Source organism: Ixodes scapularis, unplaced genomic scaffold (genome assembly GCF_016920785.2).
Source record: "Ixodes scapularis isolate PalLabHiFi unplaced genomic scaffold, ASM1692078v2 PGA_scaffold10__122_contigs__length_95168666, whole genome shotgun sequence".
Taxonomy (NCBI): Eukaryota; Metazoa; Arthropoda; class Arachnida; order Ixodida; family Ixodidae; genus Ixodes; species Ixodes scapularis.
The window spans coordinates 9558682-9580912 of NW_024609836.1; the positions used below are offsets into that span (position 1 = coordinate 9558682).

General features: G+C 48.3%; 1 protein-coding gene across 1 annotated transcript; it reads right to left on the minus strand.

Moving 5' to 3' along the window:
- Nucleotides 1-390: 390 nt before the first annotated feature.
- On the minus strand, nucleotides 391-2004 carry LOC120838787 (tigger transposable element-derived protein 6-like). The gene is made up of 2 exons (XM_040208852.3): nucleotides 1123-2004; nucleotides 391-1008 (listed from the first exon to the last, which is right to left on the minus strand). The coding sequence occupies exons 1-2, from the start codon at nucleotides 1987-1989 to the stop codon at nucleotides 391-393; spliced, it is 1485 nt and encodes a 494-aa protein (XP_040064786.3). The 5' UTR covers nucleotides 1990-2004.
- Between the last annotated feature and the right edge of the window lie 20227 nt (nucleotides 2005-22231).

The following is a 22231-nucleotide window of genomic DNA, read 5'->3' on the forward strand; positions in this document are numbered from 1 at the left end:
TCGAACCCGTTTATAACGAACTCCATCGGACACGCATTTTAGTTCGATATATCAAGTAGTTCGTTATAGCAAATATCGCTATTTCGTGAGGACGGCAAAAGCGAGAGAGATGAAAGGAAACCGCGCGGAATAGCGGCGAAGGCTGCCGAGCGTAGCGAGCCTCACGCCGGCGCTCAGAGCCGTGTTATCGCGAGGCAGCTTTCATGATGGAACATATGTATTCATATTTCTATCAATAAATTTCAATATTGAAACATATCATCTAAGAAAGCCCGAAAATTTCTAGGTAACAGACAATAAATGAACACGATAATTCCGTAAAATTGAGAAGGAAAAAAAAGTCGTGGCACTTACGACAGAGAGAAGTCTTTATTACCTGTTCTTTTGATATTACCGACAGAAGCTGGTAATTTTTGCCTGCGTCTTCGCTTTTACTGCGTCCTTCAAAATTTCGTCCTCGACGCGAGATAGCTGGTTTACCAGACTTAGTCCACTTCCCTGAAGCTGGGAACAGTAGCGACGGAGCACTTCCGTCGCTGCAAGCGCCTCGTGAAGCGTCGGGCAAGGTGCCTCTGGGTCCTCTGCCTCCTCGTCGTCGTCGTCGTTTGCTGAAGCCGCCACGACCTCGGCGACAATTTCGTTGTCTGAAGGACTGCTGGTCACTGCGACATCATCATCCACTCCGAGAAAATCTTCCAGCTCCACGCCATCCGGGACCGCGTCGGGAAGACAGCCGAGGTCTCTCCACATCTCGTTTAAGTCGTCATCCGTAACCTCGATTGCCTCTTCAGTACTTGCTCTGTCGTTATCCAGGGACAGTCCCGCGTGGCGAAAACAATTCTTAATTGTGTTAGGCGCGATGTCGCTCCAAGCACGGCTAAGCATTTCAATAGCACCCAACAAATCAATCTTCAGTTCTTTTCCCACACGCAGCTTGGTGAGCAGCTGCTCCACTACACGCTTCCTGTAACCTTGCTTGAAGGCACGGATGATGCCTTGATCTAGCGGCTGCAGCACCGATGTCGCATTAGGGGGCAGGAAACGAAGCTGAATGTTTTTTAGCGTGGCACCACAGTGATGCGCGGAGCAATTGTCAAGCAAGAGGCAAATCTTGCAGCCACTCTCGGACAACTTCTCATCCCAGTCGCGCAGCCAGTCCTCGAACAACACCCTTGTCATCCAGGCCTTTCCATTTGAAGTGTATTTCACTGGAAGAGACCGACACCCCCGTAGGCACATAGGGGCCTTGCTCTTGCCGATGATCAGTGGCGTAAGCTTGGAGCTCCCGTCCATATTCGTGGTGAGGAGCACCGTAATTCTAGCTTTGTTCAGCTTGCCGCCATGGCACTTCTCGCCTTGTCGTGCCAAGGTTCGACTGGGTAGGAGCTGCCAAAACAGTGCGGTTTCGTCGGTATTATAAATATCGCAGGGCCTGTACTGCTCCGTAATTGCTGGCCAGTTTTCGGCGATCCACTTCTTGACGCTTTCATTGTCGACTGCTCGACTCTCGCCGGCGACAACTTTGCCGACGATGTCGTAACGTTCCTTGAACCGTTGAAGCCATCCGGATCCGCCACTAAAATCTTGAACGTCGAGCAAAAAGGCAAAGTCTTTTGCTTTCTGCTGTAACATGGGGCCCGAAACTGGAAGGTTTCGAGCGCGAATATCCAAAAACCACGCGTACAGCGCCTTTTCCACTCTGTCAAAGGCAGGCGCCCGAATGCGCTTTCCGTCGGCGTTCGGTCGATCTCGGGACTTTTGCAGGATCGCTGGCTTGTTTTTCAGAATCGTACTCAGCGTGCTTCTGGCGATCTTGAAGGATGCGGCGACTTCTGACTTCTTCTCGCCGCGTTCAACGCGCCGGATTATTTCCACCTTGGTAGAGAACGGTAACGATGAACGCACCTTGGTCGCCATCTCTTGCGGGAACAGGAAGGACACAAAGAACAACGAGCCTCCTCGGCAAAACGCTAGGAACAAAAGAGCCATGTCCTGCCTGGTACGGCTGCAGGATGATGTCATCAGAACGTCATTGCACGCTTGCTCTATCATTGGCCAGCGCGCTTCCGCGGGGGCCGGTTGCGGTGTTGTGACTCATCTTCTCAAGGGTCGTGTTTTTCTTGGTTTTCTCTTGTCCTCTGTCGCTCCGTGCATGGCAGGGAAGCCAGCGCGCCTCCGCGGGGGTCGGTTGCGGGCGTTCGCAGTCGGTTTTGTGACTCATCTTCTCAAGGGCCATCGTGTTTTTCTTGGTTTTCTCTTGTCCTCTGTCACTCTGTGCATTGCAGGGAAGCCCGCGCGTCTCCACGGGGGCGGTAGCGGGCGCTCGCAGTTCGATATAACCGATGTGTGGTTCGTTATAGAAAGTATATTTCTCATGAATATTGATCTTAAAATTTCGTGTGTTCGATATAGACCATAATTCGTTCTAACCGGGTTCGTTATAAACGGGTTCGACTGTAGCACTTTCGCAACAAGAAAGGGGGACATCTTGGAGAGTGGTGTATCGTCTTCAGAGTGAATAACCAAAAATTTGGGGAATGTAGGGGGAGATGAGGTCGTGTCTTTCAGAGGGACTTCGGTGCAGACCCTTTTTAGGGCCCGATCAGAGGGAGGTTTAGCTTTGGAACCCATGAGAGATGGGAGGAGATTCAGTGCCCGGGTGCACCGCCCACCACGGAGCCCAACAAGGGGGTAGGTAATGTGCCATAGCAAGAAGGGCTTGGCTGACACAATTACGCTACCAGTGCTGCCCGGGCACTATACCCTAGTGTGGTTGCAGGGACAGAACCTGTTTCCACTCAAGGTTGGCCCTTGCCGCCTAAGAAGGTGAAAAAAGGAAGGAAGAGAGTGTACAAGAAAAGAGAAAGAGGTGGGAGGAAAAGTGAAAGAAAGAAGAGGGTAGAAGAGGCGACTGGCTGAATCATCCTGGTCGGGCCAAGCCAGGACACCCGTCTACGAGAAGCAGGGGTCGAAGCGGTGTATTGCCTTGCCCGGGGGGCCCCGAAGGGTCCAAACATACCCCGGGCTCAGCTCAACCACCAGGGTCCCCTTTTCCCCGGACACGGGTTAAGCCACGCACAGCCAGACGTGGGTGGGCGAACCCACATGGCTCGGGGTTCGTAGTGACGCCACTCACCAAGCACCTACTAAAGTAGGTGCCCCCTGCGTGCGGGTATGGTGGCCCACGCGGCTGGGGTCCGTGGTGACGCTACTCACCAAGCACCTAGCACACAAGGTGCAGGCGCCCCCTGCGGAGCTCAGGGTCCGTGGAGACGCCACTCTCCAAACACCTGCTTTCACAGGTGCCCCCTGCGGGGTCCTTTTGCCCAGATGATATTAAAAAAAAAAGAAAAAACTGAAGGAGAATGACTAGAAATGTTTCAGGTAGATGAGAGAGCATGCTAGGGTGAATTGCATCAAGCCCAGGGGATGTAGGCTTTGCAGCAGCAAGGGCTCGACGAAGCTCAACGAGGGAAAAAGGACAATTATATTCTTCAGTGCAATCTTCTGACCTACGAATTGGAAGTCTCTCACGCTTCAACTTAAACTGCAGAAACTCTGCGGTGTAATTTTCAGAACTAGAGACTTGTGCAAAGTGCCTATACCCAATGCGTTGGCTTGTTCATATAATGATGAAAATGCTTCTCCCTTCTCGTCTAGCAGCAAAGGGATTGAGAAAGGATGGTAGTCACCATCCATTCTACCTACTCTGTCCCAGACAATCTTCGCTGGCGTGAAACTATTAATAGAAGATGCATACGAGCAAAAGGATCTCTTTTTTGCCCGTTTCCTAATATAGCGGGCTTTTGCACGTAATTGCTTAAATGCCAAGAGGTTTCTGGAAGTAGGATACCTCCTAAATCTTGCCCAAGAACAGTTCTGGCGGTTTCGGGATTCTTTGCACTCGTTATCCCACCATGGTGTTGGACGTCTTGGCAGCTTGCCGGATGTCTGTGGGATGGACAGACGGGCTGCCTCAACAATTGCTGTTGTTATTAGAGCATTTTTTTCGTCCACGGAGGCTGCTTGTGAAAGATCCAGAGAGGAAGGAATATTTGACTGAAAAAGGTCCCAATCTGCTGAACAGATCTTCCAACGGGGGGAACGACAAGGCAGCCTGGGCAGGACTTCCGAGGGAGTAAGATACACCGGAAAATGATAGCTTCCATAAGGGTTATCCAATACATTCCAAATAAAATCTGTAAAAAGTGCAGCTGAACAAATAGTGAGGTCAATGCAAGAAAAGGAGTGATTAGCAGAACAAAAATATGTTGGCTCTCCTGTATTTAGTACACATACCTCTCCGAGAGATAAAAACCGCGCCACAACAGAACCTCGAGTGTCAGTTCGGACACTGCACCGGAGGGGGGTCGTGTGCATTAAAATCACCCATTAAAATAAAAGGTTCAGGTAGCTGATCGACTAAAGCTTCAAGTTGGGCGAGCTCGAGGTCAAATGAGGGGGGGATGTAAATGGAGCAAATTGTAATAAGGCGTTGCTGTAGCAACCTCACCGCAACAGCCCCCCAGAGGCGTGTCTAGGGGGACCACACAGGCAGGAGTGCCATTGTCTACAACAATAGCAACTCCACCGGAAGCGCCAGAGGTAGTTACGCGGTCCTTCCTGTAGACTTGATATGATCTAAGAAAGTTGCTGTTGGAAGGTTTGAGGTAAGTTTCTTGCAGGCAAAATGCAGAGGGTTCATGCCTCTGTAGCAAGAGCTTCACATCATCTAAATTACAGAAAAGACCTCTGCAGTTCCACTGCATAATGCAAGCCATATTTTAAAAAGGGTTGATTGATTATTAGGTGTTTAATGGCGCAAAAAGCAACATAGGCCATGCTGTGCCAAAGAGATAATTAAAAGACTCTATAGTAGAAGGAAGGAATTACTATGCAATGCACTATGCAGAGGATCTATAACTGGTGCAGGTAGCCAGTTTTTTTAAGAAAATCTAAAATGTGACCGAAAGGAACTAAAGGTTCATCTCCCAGTAAGAAGACTGGATGAAATGGAATTGATATCCAGAAAGTAAAGGAAAACTCGTCCGGCGTTCCTGATCAAAGAATTTGCAGTGCCATAGAATATGCAGTATAGTTAGCGATTCACCGCAATGCTCACAGACTGGGGTGTCCCCACCACAAAGAAGATGTCGATGGGTGATACGTGAATGTCCAATTCTCAAGCGACACATTAACACTTCATGGCGACAGTCTCTATGGTGCGAACTCTCCCATAACTCCAAACGTGGTTTGATAACATGTAGCTTATTATTTATTTCTTTGTCCCAGTCTTGCTGCCAGGCATAATAAACTGCTTTTTTGAGAACCGGTTTAAAATCTTCTTGAGGCAGCTGAACAGGTGCTTCCAGAGCATCCTTAACGGAGGCTGCTAGCCTATCCGCCTTTTCATTACCTGAAATTCCCACATGGCTTGGTACCCAGCACAGCTTGATATTGTATCCCATTTGGAAAGCCAGGTTTAACTCTGCCTGTACTTGTTGCACGAGCAGATTCTTAGAATCATTGAGTGAACAAATTGAGAGGATAGCACTCTGGGAGTCCACAAACAAAATAGCTTTTTTGATGTTGTTGCCTAATATATATTCAATAACCATGAGCACACCATAAAGTTCTGCAGTAAAAATGCTGGCAACAGAGTGAAGCCGTCGAGCTTTTACAAAGTGTTCTGAATATACAGCTGAACCGACAAAGTGTGGAGTTTTTGCACCATCAGTGAAGAATTGTGCATAGTCCTTATACTTAGCTTGCAAGGCCATAAACTCTTGCTGAAGAACTAGTGGTGCAACAGATCGCTTATTGTATTTCGCTAGCGACCAGTCACAGGTATAGTGAACCGCCTTCCAAGGAGCAATGCTTCGAACTCTCGTCATCAAGCTACGCTCAGGGAGCGCAAGTTGCAGGGATGTAGACATGCATTGAATGCGGAGGCTTAAAGGCCGTACTATACTTGGCTTGTTCTCAAAAAGACGTGAAAAAGGAGATACCTGCAAGCAACGATAGGATGGGTGTTCAGGATCAGATTTGACTTTATAACTATAGCATAGGCTGAGGAACTGTCTTCGCTTTTCTAGTGGCATTTGGTGTGTCTCTGCATACAAACTCGGAACAGGCGACGTTCGGAAGGCCCCCGTGGCAAGTCGAAGCCCAAGGTGATGCACAGGATCCAGCATTTTTAAAGATGACGGTCGTGCCGAGCCATGTACAACTGCACCATAATCGAGACGGGAACGAACCAGCGAGTTGTAGAGTCGCAGGAGGCATCTCCTGTCAGAACCCCAGGACATGTGTGCAAGTACCTTGAGAACATTGGCAGATTTAAGACACTTTCGCTTCAGTTCCTTTAGATGGAGCTGAAAAGTGAGCTTCTTATCAAAAATAACACCCAAAAACTTGTGTTCATGCCTAACGGTTATGTCAGTGCCATTCATCTGCAAGCTGGGATCTAGCGACAACCCCCGACGTAATGAAAAAGGCACGCACACTGTTTTTTCTGGTGCAAACCGAAAACCATTTTCATCAGCCCACTTACTCATCCTATTTATTGCTATCTGCAATTGGCGCTCACAAATTGACAAGTTGCATGAGGAGAAAGCAATCTGGACATCGTCTACATACAATGAATAAAAAACTGATGATAGTATAACTGCAGCGAGGCTGTTGATCTTAATTGCGAACAAGGTAACACTCAAGACACCTCCCTGTGGGACGCCGTTTTCCTGTGTAAAAACATCCGAGAGCGTGGATCCCAGGCGGACCTGAAAACAACGGTCTGTCAAGAAGTCCTTTATGCAACACAGCATGCGACCTCGAACACCGCACCTATACAGGTCCTGAAGTATTCCGTACCGCCATGCCGTATCATAAGCTTTCTGTAAATCAAAAAAGACAGAAAGGCAATGCTGCCGGTTCACAAAAGCCTCACGAACAAAAGTCTCTAACCGGACAAGGTGATCCAAGGTTGAGCGACCTCTTCTAAAACCACACTGGTTTTTATCGAAAATTTTCTTTTGTTCTAGAATGTATACTAGCCTTCTGTTTATAAGCCGTTCATAAGTTTTTCCTAGACAACTAGTCAAAGCGATAGGCCGATAACTTGATGGTAGGGAAGGGTCTTTGCCAGGCTTCAAGATGGGAATGATGTGTGCTTGCTTCCAGCACTGTGGAAAACAAGAAGCTGCCCATAAATGATTAAAGAAAGACAACAAATTCATCAAGGATTCAGCCGACAAGTGCCTCAGCAGTTCATAATGAATCATATCTGGGCCAGGTGCTGACTGCTTCCTTACTGCAAGGGCTATTTCAAGTTCATGCATTGTGAACGGCCGGTTGTAACCAGTATCACTTCCAGAGAAATCAATTGGCTGTTTTTCTGCCAAAGACCTGAACTTTTTAAATTTAGTACAGTAATTTGAAGAACTGGAGACCTCTCGAAAATGATCAGCAAGAATGTCAGCCTGATCTTTTAGTGATGGGGATGATGAAGGAAAAAGGGGAATACTGAAGGAGTGGTAAGTACCCCGAATTTTCCGAACACGATCCCATACCTCTTTTGCAGAAACAAAACTGTTCAGAAAGGATACATATTTTACCCATGAGGTCCTCTTGGCTTGTTTTCGTGTCCAACGAGCTTTTGCTTTGCACTGTTTGAATTTAATCTTGTTCTGAACAGTCGGGTACCGCCGAAACCTTCCCCAAGCCTTATTCTGAGCTTTTATGGTGGTCGTACAGTCCTTGTTCCACCAAGGCTTGCATTTCTTGGGAATATTTCCAGAAGTTCGGGGAACTGACAGAGAAGCAGCATTTATAATTTTTTCAGTAAGGTAAAGAGTCGCTTCCTCAAGAGACATAGCTAAAAAAACAGCGGGATTGACGGCTGCCTCCAGAGAAAATAAAGCCCAATCGGCTTTATCTAATTTCCACTTGGGAGCACAAGCTCGAAGGGATACTGAACTTTCTAAAATTACAGGAAAATGGTCACTACCAAAAGGATTTTCTAAAACCTTCCAAGAAAAACAAGGAAGTAAAGCAGGTGATGATATGGAAAGATCAATGGAAATAAAAGTGTTATGAGGTGCACTAAAAAAAGTCTGTTGTCTCTTGTTTAAAAGGCAAAGGCCAGATGACAGTAAAAAACATTCTATGACACCACCACGGGAGTCTTGACGACCACTGCCCCACATGGGGTGGTGTGCATTAAAATCTCCTAAGATTAAGAAAGGTTGCGGGAGTTGGCCCACAAGTCCTTGCAGGTCATGTACATGCACTGGAAGGTTTGGTGGAAGGTAAAGCGAGACAATTGTAATTAGGCGGTCAAGCAGAACACAAACTGCTACTGCCTCTAAGTGGGTCGCGAGAGGGACAGGAGTACAGGCAATACCACTCTGCACAACCACAGCTACTCCACCAGAAGAGCTGTTGCAAGAAACACGGTCCTTTCTAAAAACCTGATGTCGCTGTAGTACCTGTGTATGTGTTTCATTAAGATGAGTCTCTTGTAAACAGATGGCAACAGGCTGGAGCTCATCGAGAAAAAAGTTGACATCGTCAATATTTCGAAAAAGACCGCGGCAGTTCCACTGCATTATACCTATATTTTTAACCATTTAAAACAAAATAAGTATCATAACATACAAATTCTACTAAAAAGCGATATTCCTTACGGTTTAAAATCTATTTTTACACGCGGTGCACTTTGTTTTTTTGGGGGGGTTATTCTGCCTCCGATTAGAGTCACCGGAGGCAGAGGGGGTGGACTCTGATCTTGAGAGGAGAGCCTCCTCATAAGATCTCGACCCACCCTCATCCATGGGCTCGTCTGCAGTTGCTGGCAGCTGGCCCTTGGAGGTCGACTGCTTTGGCACTTCCCCAGGCTTCTTCTGGGGAGCAGAGGTGTGGGGAGGTAGGCCCCGACCCCGAGAGGTCGAAGCAGCTGGTTGAGCAGGAGACGTCATCTCCTGTTCTGGGGTGGATGCTGGCAAGGCAGCATTCACCTTGCGGTTCGGAGGCGGTGCCACTGGCGCCGCTCCCGGGGGTTTCGAGGGGGACCGTGATGGGAGATGCAGGTCGTCCGGAGACGTCTGCGTTCCCATCGAAACCATTGGCCGAGCTGGTCCCCTCCGCACGGCCTCGGCATAAGTGCCTTTTGAAACAAAAGCAAAACGCTTCTTTGCCTCAGTGTAAGTAATGTTTTCAGTAACTTTTAATGTAAGAACTCCTTTCTCGTCTTTCCACACAGGGCAAGATCGAGAGTATGCCGGGTGGTTGCCACTACAGTTCGCAAAATGAGGCTCATTATCGCACACATCTGCGACGTGCTCCTTGCTGGAGCACTTTGCACAGGTGTCCCTTCCCCGACAGTTCCGTGACCCATGGCCAAACCTCTGGCACTTAAAGCACCGTTGAGGGTTCGGCACATAAGGTCGGACCTGGCATTGAAAGTAACCTGCTTTTACAGTCTGTGGCAGAGTGGTTGAATCGAAAGTCAAAATGATGTGTTTCGTCTTCCGTTCCACACCATCACGGCGGATAGTGATTCGTCGTGCATCTGTAACTCCTTGACTAGAGAGGCCCTCAATTATCTCTGGCTCAGGTGAGTCAAGCAAGTCATCCTCAGAAATGACTCCTTGAACACTGTTCAGTTTGCGGTGAGGACTGACGCTTACCTTGTAGTCGGAGACAAGGTTGAGTTTGAGAAGGGAATCACTCTGCTGCTTTGTGTTGACCTCGACAAGGAGATCATCAGAAGCCATCTTTTTTGCACTGTAATTGGCGCCAATAACACCTTCAAGAACTTTGGAGACCAGAAAGGGAGAAAGTTTGCCAAGTGGCTTGTCACCTTCCGAGTGCATTACAAGGAATTTCGGGAATTTCTGCAGTACGAAAGATTCTTTCATCATGTTCAGTGCTTCGGTGCGGCCCCTTTTGGGGGGCCGATCAAAAGGTTTAAGTTTGGAACCCATATGAAGGGGGAGGGTTTTCGGAAACTGTGGTGCACCGCCCACCACCGAGCCCAACAAGGGAATAGGTAACGCTCCATAACAAGAATGGCTTGGCTGAAGACGTTACTCTATTAGTGCTGCCCAGTTTCTATAACCAAGTGTGGTTCTAGACAAGGTGTCTGTAGCCACCCAGGGTTAGCCCTTGCCGCCAAAAGAGTTGAAAAAGGAAAGAAGAGAAATGAGAAGAGTGAAAAGAAGGAGAAGACAAGGGTGAAGGAAGGGAGGGGATAGTAGAAGTGGCGACTAGACTGAATCATCCTGGCCGGGCCTTACCAGGACTCCCGTCTATGAGAAGCGGGGGCCGAAGTGGTGTATTGCCTCGCCCGGGGGGCCCCGAAGGGTCCAAACCTACCCCGGGCTCGGCTCAACCACCAGGATGCCCTTTTCCCCAGACACGGGAAAGCCACGCACAGCCATACGTGGGCGGGCGAACCCGCATGGCTCGGGGTCCGTGGAGACGCCACTCTCCAAACACCTGCTTTCACAAATGCCCCCTGCGGGGTTTTAAAAAAAAAAAAGGGCGAAATCTAAAAAGCTAAAAACGTAAAAATGAAGGAAAGCTTAAGTACGTACAGACAAGGGATATATTTTCAGGTCTTAAAATCAATCTTCATACGAGGAGTGTTTCTTTTTAGTGGCACCCTTCTGCTCACTGGTGGATCCACCAGTGCCAGGAAGGGAATACTCCGACCCCGACATGGACCCGTCCTCGTCGGACTTGAGCCCACTTTGATCCATTGGCTCGTCAGTGGTTGTCACCAATGGCTGACCCTTGGATGCCGCTGGCTTGGTTGGCAGGCCAGGGTTCCTCTGGGTACCAGAAGGACGGAGTGCCATACCCCGTCCTTTGGGAGGCAGGGCAGTGGGAGGAGCAAGGGTCGCCAAGCCCTGCTCCTTACTGGGTGTGGGCACGCCCACATCTTTCCTAGAGCTCGGGGGCGGTGTTTGCCGCACCACTCCCGAGGTGGAGGGGGACCCCGACGGGACACGCAGGTCACCCGAAGATGTCTGCGTCCCCATGGACACCATTGGCCGTGCAGGTCCCCTGTGCAAAGCCTCTGCATATGAGCCACGTGAGGCAAACAAGACACGCTTCTTTGCCTCGTGGTATGGAATGTTCTCTTGGACCTTCAACGTAAGTATTTCTTTTTCTTGCTTCCAGAGAGAACAAGACCGAGAGTATGCAGCGTGCTTCCCTTCGCAATTAGTGCACTTTGGATCGTTCTCACAGTGATCTGCGAGATGTTCTTTGCTAGAGCACCTCGCACACAAGTCAGATCCGCGGCAGCTCTGCGAGCTGTGGCCGAAACGTTGGCACTTGAAGCAGCGCAGCGGGTTCGGTACGTATGGCCGAACGCGGCAATGCAGGTAACCTGCCTTGACAGCTGGAGGAAGGGTGGTCATTGCAAAGGTCAGTACGATGTGTTTTGTCTTGTGTTCCACGCCGTCACGTCGAAGTGTGATGCGCCGTGCGGCGATCACACCCTGGCTGGAGAGGCCCTCAACAATTTCCGTTTCTGGAGTTTCTAACAGGTCTTCTTCAGAAATTACGCCTTGTACTGTATTCAGTGTGCGGTGGGGGGTTACGGTGACTTTGTAATCGGAGACTGAGTTTAATGCTAGTAGAGCATCACTCCGGATCTTAGTGTGAACCTCTACGAGGAGGTCACCTGATATCATCTTCTTAGCCTGAAAAGTCCTTCCCACAACGCCCTCTAGAGTTTTCGCGACAAGAAAAGGGGACAGTTTACTTAGTGGTTTCTCACCCCCGAATTCATAGATGTGACTTCAACTGAAGCCGGACTTCGACTTGCTGAAGTCCGCCTCAACACCAAGTTCGACTTGAAAACGCTCAAGCTGGCTTTTACGTTTCATAGACGCTCCCGCGAACTTCCTTCGTCAAGTCCCGTTCAAGTCGCGAGCGCTCGCGCTGCTTCCCGCCTGGGAGCGAGAGTAGGTTGCAGTTTTTCTCTTAAAAAGGGTTTCAAACGTCAAAAAGAAGTTGCTTCTTAAAATTTTCTTCATAGCATGTCTTTACGAAACGCAAATCGTGAAAGATGCTGTTTAGCAGGTTTCGAAACTAACGTTGTACGCGTTTTCTAGACAAATGTGCTTTTCCGTCTAGCAACGTTGGCTCATTTGAGCGATGGCTCCTGGCCTGTTTCTTTTCGTTTTGCTCGTTGGCGTCCCTCGCTTGTGGACATATTTGGCGTCAAGTGAGTTTCGACATCTCCTTCATTATGAAAACTCGGGAGAAGCTTGAACTAGGATTCACTGAAGACGAGAAACAAATGCTTATCTGGGTTCAACAAGCATGAAAAGGTATTCGAGTGAGGGCCTGACTCCGGTGCCGCGTCCACACGCCTCAACGAGAAAGTTTAAAATCCTCATAGGATCTTCCTACGGGACTCTAGTAACGAAAAAGCGCTTGGAACTCCCGATGCGGAAGGTAAAGGACTGTGAATTGAAGCGGAGCTCAAAGTAGGTAAGTGTTCTACAACATTTCCTTACTGCAAACTATGCGGCGTAGTACTCTCGGATATGTAAACTGTAAACTACGCGGCCTGGCCTAAGCGCTCTTTCGGCTGTTTTAAACGTTATTTTGTGTTGCTTACATGTTTCTACGAAGGCTTGTGTTAATGGGCGCCACTACATAAAGCGTTGGGCGCGGTGCCTGTGCTTTCGGTGATCGAAACCAGGAAGTAGCTACCGGGCATCATAGTTTTCGCAGCTATGTTTACCTCGTCGGGCTTTCGCGGGCAAAAACTCTGGCCCAGAACATGTTGTGCATGAGGCAGTGGAACTGTCACTGATGTTTGGTGCGCAGAGGCAGGGTTGTTAACCTTCTGTAATCAAAAAGCTCTCTTTAAAATTTTAGTTTTTTTCTAATTTCTATTTGATTATTTCGGCTGTTAATAGTCTCGACGCTGCCACTCTCTCATTTGCGACAGCCGTGGATTGAAGTCAAACCATTTTATACGGTTTGCAGAAGTCTCTTCCCTAAAGATGAAGTCCAGGAGCAGGAGTAGCACCTTAGGAAATATTAGCTTTGTGAAGTGCCTTACATAAACTTTTCTTTTTTTTTTTTTAGGAAGGGAACTGCTTTTTCAGCCAGTGAATGCGGTCTGGGCTGGACCTAATTTCCAGGCAAGTAAATGAGCATGGTCATGTTGTGCCCCCTGTGCACAGTGAGTGCCCCCTGTCCACAACGAGTCAGTGTGCTGCTGCAGCCAATGGTGCACTGGTAGGAAGGGGAACCATCTGTTGAGCAGGAGAAAGATGAAGTAACGAGGACATGAGTAAAGCGCTCAAGCTGTTGAATGCAGCTGCATGCTGTGGTTTCGTAAAAGGGCACTTTAGGGCTTAGGCGACTTCCTGTTAGATGTCTATCAAGCATTACAGGTCGGTACCCATTGTCTTCTCATAAATAAGTGACTATGATGCCTGGGAGCACCACATCAATGTCAGCAATGCTGCAAATGAGTGGACTAACAGCAGAAAGCATCCCTTCCCGCTGACATGACTGCAGAAATTTGCTTTTATAGCCTACCGTCGTCTGGATGTGAAAGGCCGCTCATCGCTCTTCCGCCTGTGCGACCATGTCTCAGAGCTGCAGTTGCTTCACTGATTGAAAAGTTGTGGCTGCCCAATTCTGCATGCGACACACTGTTCCAGAGATTGGTATAACATGTTTCAGTACGGCCAGACATTCTACTTGTTCATAAAAACATATGCCGGACTGTTTCAAGACAACTGTGACACCCTGATCGTTCGTCGAGTTCAGTGACAACCATCAGTTCGTCGCTGTACTCTTCAGTGCCGTGTTTATTTGGCTGCTTGAACATCTTTGGCTACGGCAGTAAATGCTCGCACCACTGTAATTGTTTAATAGGAAGTCATTTAGGACCCGAGCCGTTTTTGTTACGACCATGGCCCTCCTCTCGTATCTTCGTCACATTGTTTTTCTTCTGCGCCACACAACCATGAAGCTTGTGACACACTAGTTTGCATTCACAAGCTTACGACTCGCACAACGTCTAAGCTTGGAAATATGTAAGCAACCTGAAAAGGCTGTTTAGTGACTATGAAAATTTGCATAAACTAGAAAACCTGATGACTGAATTAAGGTGGTTAGTTGGGCGAGTTGGTTATGATAGAACATGGTTAAAATTGTGCACAAATAGAAAGGAACAGAGGAGAGAGAAGAGACAAGCACAAACTCGCAATTCAATGTATTGAAGGAAGAAAAAAGAACAGCCTGTAGCAACAGCTTGAGCCGAGGACGGTGTGGCCTCGGCTCAAGCTGTTGCTACAGGCTGTTCTTTTTTCTTCCTTCAATACATTGAATTGCGAGTTTGTGCTTGTCTCTTCTCTCTCCTCTGTTCCTTTCTATTTGTGCACAATTTTAAACTGATGACTGAAATGCACTCATTGTGGACCACCGGGAGATAAATTGTTCACCAGCACAGTTGTTTCCTAGATATAAGCACAAGCTTGCACTCCTTCTATTTTCCTCAACTGCCAAATGTATGTGCAGCATTTGGTGTAGGCTATACGAGGTTGGTCAGAATGATTTTTTTTCTATAATTTAGCATCTCAGCTATCTGTAAACAAAACTTGGAGTCTTTCAGGGCCTCTAGATGTGCAGGGCCACCTCCAGAAAATTATTTTGTGTTTGCCCGTCAGAGCCGCATGTTGGGATATGTATCTAAATAAGCAGCTCTGGTCTGTATGTTTGTTTGTCAACAGCTTGAGCCATTCCCTTTTTGCAGGTTTTATGTCGTTAGTGTTTCATGATTACAAGACAAACAAGGAGGCTAATGCACAGGTTGCAGCCATTAAAATTCTTTTATTTCGGAAGTGGGACAGCAATATTGAGGCTCATACATTACTAAGTGTGCAGCGAGTAATGAAACATAAACAAAGGAAGCAATACGTTCCACCATATTTTTAGCACAGGGTTCACATTAGTCCTAACACAATCAAGAAAAGAAAACGGGTATTTTCACTGGGGAAAGAAACATGCAGGACACAGCGTTCACAAGGCATGCCACTTAGAAATGCAAGAATCAAAGAGAAAATAACTTGTAAAATAATGCAAAAAGCATGATCCCATAATAAATGAGAAGATCACAAAAATGCAAACAAGACAAGGATGGAGGGAGGTGCGCATATGAAATGGATGGTCGCTTTGCATACCTTCCTTCATCTTTATCTTATTTCGACTGTTCTAGGTTTAGGTCATTATGCCCAAGCAAAGCATAAATCACATCATATTTGTGATAAACATCATATACATAAACATCAGTTAAACAAAGCATTTCAGTTAGGGATTATATGAATGATTGTGATTAATGAACTGTGGCTCACTATGTGCTCAAAAGTTTGAAAATGTGCACACCGTGCAACATACGTATTATCCCCATTCACATTGGTGCCACGAGGAAGGGGGGTCCTATACAGTACCACTCTGAACTTAGCCTGCTTGTTTTTCCACCCCTTTCAGGTGGCAGTTGCACTGATCTTCCCAACATTGCCCCCTGGCTGACATGACTGGCAGAGCAGCAAGGATGGCTCATTCTCCCTAGGTTACGTGATGCTGTGCACGCAGTGACCATTTCAACTACTGACGAGTATGGTGCCTGGAGCGAGTCTTCGACTGGTGTGTTTAGCCTCCTTTACTGCCCATACATCAAAAGTGGTCACGAAGAGGCAACGAATGACGTCACAGAAGTCGAAATGTCACGCTATTGCATGTTGCGATCCTGGCGGTTGGCCATTGAAAAGTTAAAGAGCTGCCGCGAGTACCACGAGCCGAACACGAGTGTCGCTGTTGTCACGGCGTCCCAACCACCGGCTGCTGGAGCTTCAGTGGACTGTCGAACTGGAGAGTGACCTGCAGCAGAACAGGCGTCTGCCACATCAACCACCGCCGCTGGGAGGATTGCGACCGGCGACAGTATGACACTTGTATGACGCACCGGGCAGAAATTCAGGGACCACTTCTTTGGACACTCTAGACACACCAGTCGGAGATGCATTCCAGGCACCATACCGATACAGTACCACTCTGGATTCAGACTGCTTGTTTTTCTATCCCTTTCAGCTGGCAGTCGCACTGATCTCAACATTGTCCCCTGGCTGGTATGACTGGCAGAGCAGCAAGGATGGCTCGTTTTCCCTAGGTTATGTGATGCTGCGCACATAGTGATAATTTCCACTACCCAACGAGGCATAGGGATTGTCTTTTTCTTTCAGCAGTGTTTCGAGTCTTTATTTGGGCGGTGTTGTACCTGAATGAGTTAATAAATGTTACGAGTCAGAGAGACAATATATGATGTTTTCAAGAATTTGACAAATTATCATCCCAACATCTTCATTATGGAGGTTGCATGCAGATAATATGTGCATGGGTGTGAAGTTTAGTGCGAGTGAACAATCATAAAAAAGGTCAACTCACTTTGTCTCGCCTTTATTGCAGTGGAAGAATTGTGATGTATTTTTTTCTTCACGAGGCAATAATATTTTGATTGTGGAGTGGGCACAAAAGTGTTGTGCCCGCGAATCGAGCTTGGTGCAAACCTGTGCATAGTAATAAATCTTTTAGAGCAAAAAAAAATTAAACCGGTGGCTATTGTTTCATTAGATATTGTTTCGGGGAAAGTTGGTAAACACTCCTCAGCATAGTACTAAACAACGCTTTCGACACATCCACTTGTCAAATGTTGCAGAAATCTTAAGAAAAGAAGATATGCCTTCTTTCAGCAAAGCCTTTCGACTAACTTTAAGTGAGATGTAATTCGAGAAGTATAATGTTTTGTGGTGAACAGCTACTGAACAAATATAGTAGTGAAACAACGCATCAAAACTTGTTAAAAAACATTTGTTGAAATGTGTCACATCTGTAAATGGATTCGAGTGAGTTTTCAGCAGCTATATGACCAATTTTGTTCTAAGCAGCCATTTGACCCTTCAGAGATCACTTGAGAAGTTGAAATGCATGGCAACACCAAACTAGAAAGCATTCCTGATTTTTCATATTTATTTTACTGACGCAGGGGGCAAGTACATACTACACGTCATTTTTTTAAAACAAGTAATCCAGCACAAACAACAAAGAAGTGGGAATAACTGCTGCAATAAAGTGGATATTTGGGGCAGTTGGTTCATTGCAAACAAAAAGCGCCGAATAAATGCAGGGACACAGACGAAGGGAAGCAGGACAAGGCGCCTTGTCCATTTTCTCTTTTTCTGTGTCCTTGTATTTTTTCGGCACTTTTTGTTTTTAACAACTGCTAGCGCGCATACAGGGAACGTTACAAATTAGGGGTCAAGAGCTTGCATCAGAAAACGTGCGTGCGCACTACACATGCTTGCTCAGGCCCTTCGCGCCAGAAGCTCTGGAGACTTGTTTATTTTCGGTAAGCGGGGGAACCCACCTGATAGTTTATGCAGGCAACTGCTTTGAAGTTCTCATAAATGTCCGCATAATCGCCACCGGGGCCCGGGCTCTTGATACACGCGTGCGTGAACCCGGTTACTCGAAGGAGGCGGATGATTCCGGGAGCGCCGGGGAAGTGGACGAGTCCGAGCAGCCCGAGCAACAGATGCCTTACGGTGAGACGCGTCACTCTCCCGATTGCGCCGCACACCGTCTGTTATGAAATGTTGACAGCTAGAAACATCTTGCCAGCAAAAGTCGAGCAACTGTAGCTTGGGTATCAGCGGCAGCCGCCTGTCGTCGCCGTTCGGATCAGGCTGTCAAGTCGCGGCCGAGCAGCTCCCGCGCCGTTGCCGTTCGTCGTCGCATATCCCGGTGGGATGCATTCAATCACGGAGGAATGGCCGCTTCTTTCGGCGAAATATACCCGTCACCGAGGGCAACACCGCAATTACAGGACACAAATATTGAACGCGGCGATCCCATATGCGACATCACATCAGCAAGCCGCCATGTTGAAATGACTACGAAGTCGCGTTCAAGATAGGTCCAACCCAGTCTTGAAATTTGGGCACTTCAAGTTCGCTTCAAGCTCCGTTCAAGATCGGTTCAAGTTAAGGTGCGTTTATGAAGCGCGCTTGCTCGTCGCAAGACGGACTTGAGCAAGTTGAAGCTCGACTTCAGAGCAAGTCACATCTATGAATTCGGGGATCAGTCTCTGAGTGCAGCACCAAAAACTTTGGATACTGCGGAGTAGCTACTAATGGAACTTCAAGTGTACGTGCTTCGGTGCGGACTCTTTTCGGAGCCCGGTCGAGGAAGGTTTTGTTTTGCAGACCCATAAAGATGGGAAAGAAAGTTTAGTGCCCGGGTGCACCGCTCACCACGGAGCCCAACAAGGGGGTAGGTAATGTGCCATAGCAAGAAAGGCTTGGCTGACACAATTACACTACCAGTGCTGCCCGGGCACTATACCCTAGTGTGGTTGCAGGGACAGGTCCTGTTTCCACTCAAGGTTGGCCCTTGCCGCCTAAGAAGGTGAAAAAGGAAGGAAGAGAATGTAGAAGAAAAGAGAGGTGGGAGGAAAAGTGAAAGAAGAAAGAAGAGGGTAGAAGAGGCGACTGACTGAATCATCCTGGTCGGGCCAAGCCAGGACACCCGTCTACGAGAAGCAGAGGCCGAAGCGGTGTATTGCCTCACCCGGGGGGCCCCGAAGGGTCCAAACATACCCCGGGCTCAGCTCAACCACCAGGGTCCCCTTTTCCCCGGACACGGGTTAAGCCACGCACAGCCAGGCGTGGGTGGGTAAACCCACATAACTCGGGGTTTGCGGTGGCGCCACTCACCAAGCACCTACCAAGGCAGGTGCCCCCTGCGTGCGGGTATGGTGGCCCATGTGGCTGGGGTCCGTGGTGACGCTACTCACCAAGCACCTAGCACTAAAGGTGCAGGCACCCCCTGCGGGGCTCGGAGTATGTGGAGACGCCACTGTCCAAACACCTGTTTTCACAGGTGCCCCCTGCGGGGACACATTTTGCAATGCTTCAGTTAAATGATAAACATATGTACGTACCCGCTATCAATAAATAAGAGCCAAACTGCACATATTAAAATTTATTTAAAAATGACCAGCTTAGTAGAAAATATCACAGCATTAGGTTTACTACTTATATAATATAATAAAGCGAAGCAGTCTCCAACTGATCAAACATTTAACTACTGCAGTGCAAAGCGGAACAGTACACAAGAAAAAGCTGCAATACAACAAGCGGGTGCTTTTCGTTTCGCTTTTCGAAACTTTCTGCAAGGCTGCTGCAAGCCTCGCTTTGCCTTCGACAAGTAATGAACGTCCAATTTCAATGTCTCCAAAGAGACATTGAGACATCCCGCTGCAGGCGTTGCCAAGCAATTCCGTAAAACCACTTGCCAACAGTTTACTGTTCCCGAAGTGCCAGATTTTCGTTAAAATAAGCAAACATAAAGCAATGAATTGCAAGCGACCCGGCTGGTGCCTCTCTCGTGCAATAATGTTCGCATGCACGTGAGGGCAACTTCGGCAGCTTGCAGTCGCATGTGCTTCGTCGCGCGAGCGGAGACGGCTGTTCAATCGAAACCGAAACCATGCCACTCCGCTCCCTCGCCAACTGGTTCCCAAAATTGTATGCAAAATGTAACTGTCCAGCAGCGCGTGCTTGCCAGGCCTGCAGACGAGATACAAGCTAAACACACCGAAAAAAAAAAAAAAGAGCCTGAGCGCGTCGATGCAAGACATGGCGAGCCAGGGTCAAAAAGTTGGAGCGCTTTGTGCAACGACTGAACTAGAGACAAACAAACGCGCTGTGTGGGTTCAGCGTGCAGACGTTGCCTTCCTTGTTTTAGCTCACTTCTCTTCACCAACTTTCTTTTGCGGCAGATTTTTTTACGTACCCGGGTCCCTCTCAAAAGAAAGCCCACCGAGAGAAACCTAGGTAATCAATACTTCGACACAGCAGTCTGAGTTAAACAAGGATTTTTGTAATAGCATAATTTAAACAATAACAGGAATGTTGATGACCTTGCGGAGGTCCTTACGTTTCAGTTTAGAAAGCGCCATATCCGCAGCGACGTGGGCACGGTAACACCCGACGTCATGCAACCACGGTGACTGGTAGGCAGGGACCAAATATAGTTTTCGGACAACCATTGGCTTCGAGTCCATATCACATGAGAGAATGACGTTTTAGCGGAGAGCAATAATTGAGCGAATTGACGTTTTAGAGAACAAAAGCGCAATTTAATCCTCCCCCCCCCCCTCCACCCCTCCCCCGCCGCCGCCGCCGCCGCGCGCTGCGCTTACGACGCTTTGCAGCGACGGCCTGCGGCGGCTCATTGCAAAATGTGAACCCATTCGCTAAAACGTCATTTGATCAAGTGAGTGCCTCCCTACGGCATGGCTGTACCCGGCACGCTAGCGTTGAAGCGTCAGCACATCAGCGCTTGCATCTATCGTTGTAAGAATTTTAAAGACGCGAGACGAGACCCAGGAGACGACTAGGGTGCAAAACGAGAAACGGCGAGAAAAACCATGCAAGACCGGATGGACGATTGATGCAAAGTACTTTGTGTTGGGCGGCCGCTTGCGCCAGGTAGCTCAGACATGCTCAATTACGGTATTCAGTTTAGTCTCGATTTTGAAAGGCGACCGAAATTGGTCCTTTGGCGCAGCCTTGGCGCAGATTACCCATTTTTCGGCAAAATGTAGCAGGATGTATCAGGGTTAGCCCCTTGGCGCAGTTTGGCGCAATTGGCGCAGCGATCACATCACTGGAGATGCTAGAGAGACTATCGCCTGAATCTTTAAACAATTTACTCACTTTTTTTAATTTACTGTGGGAAACTGCTCGTTTTCCTGACTGTTGGAAAAAGGTACATATTATCCTCTACTGAAACCTAGCAAAGATCCCCCTTTACCGACAAGCTACAGCCCAATTGCATTGGCAAGCTGCTTGGGCAAAACCTGTGAGAGACTCGTTAATCGCCGTTTCGTACACTTTTTAGAGGCAGAGGGTGTGTTTGATAGAAATCAGTACGGCTTCCGAGCAGGTCGTTCCACGATAGATCACTTTGTTCGCCTGGAAACTTCTTTTCGGGAAGCTTTTGTCCATCGCCAGCACTGTATCTCTGTCTTTTTTGACCCACAAAAGGCTTACGACATGACTTGGAGATATGGGATCCTTCGAGACTTGTACTCATATGGTGTCCGAGGCCACATGCTTCGCTGTATTCAAAGTTTCTTGACAGGTTGGACCTTCCAAGTTCGTTTGGGCTCCATCCTGTCGGATGTTTTTCTCCAAGAGAATGGCGTCCCTCAGGATGGAGTACAGTCGAGCCCGCTTATAACGGCCGCAGATATAACGAACGCTCGCTTAGTACGAACAAGGGTGGTGCTACCGTCAAAATATACATTGGGGCAATGGCACAGTGTCTCATATAGAACGAACTGTTGCGGCCTCACCACTCGGTTAGAGCGAACGCGAAGCTGTCGGGCCCCCGTAGTTGACCGAGCCGGTGGTGCTTGGCGCGGTTTCGCTCGACTGCGAACCCGCGGCAGACGAACTTCGCCCACGGAGCGTCCCCCGGACGCTCCTTTGCGGAGAAAATAAAGAAAAAAAGAAAAAGCGCGCGTTGAAAAATGAAAACGAAAAAGCGCGCGCGCGCTGTGACGAAAGAGAAAGTGGCGCCGCCCGCGTCGTCGGGATGCATCCACGTGATCTGCGTCGACCAATCCGGAAAGTTCGGCGCCTGCTCTACCCGCTTTACCGGCCCAAACCGGTTCTCCATTTGTTGCTGCTCCGTTGCCACCCCGGACCGCGGATATTGAGCCGTCGATTCTTTCTGTGCGATGGCACTGCGTTGACATCGTTGCCGCATTCGTGCTCTTCCCAGATCGGGGATTTGAAGGTTGCCTCAACGCGCGAGTCCAAGGGCTTGACTTGCGCCTGGTGCGATGGCGGACTGTATGCCGACCTCTTCAGGTGCTAAAAGGAAAGCAGTCGACATTGCAACGAAGATGGCCATTGTTAATGAGCTTGCTCAAGGTGCAAAAAACGGCGATTCGGTCAAGAAGTACGGACTGTCGAAATCGACCATTTCGACCATTGCTAAGGACAAGGAAAAGATTTTTGGTGCTACCGTGAATGCCAACCCGACAAGAAAGCGCCTTCGGAAGGTGACCTACGCGGACGTTGAGGACGCACTGCTGAAGTGGTTCGCTGACGCCCGGTCTCGC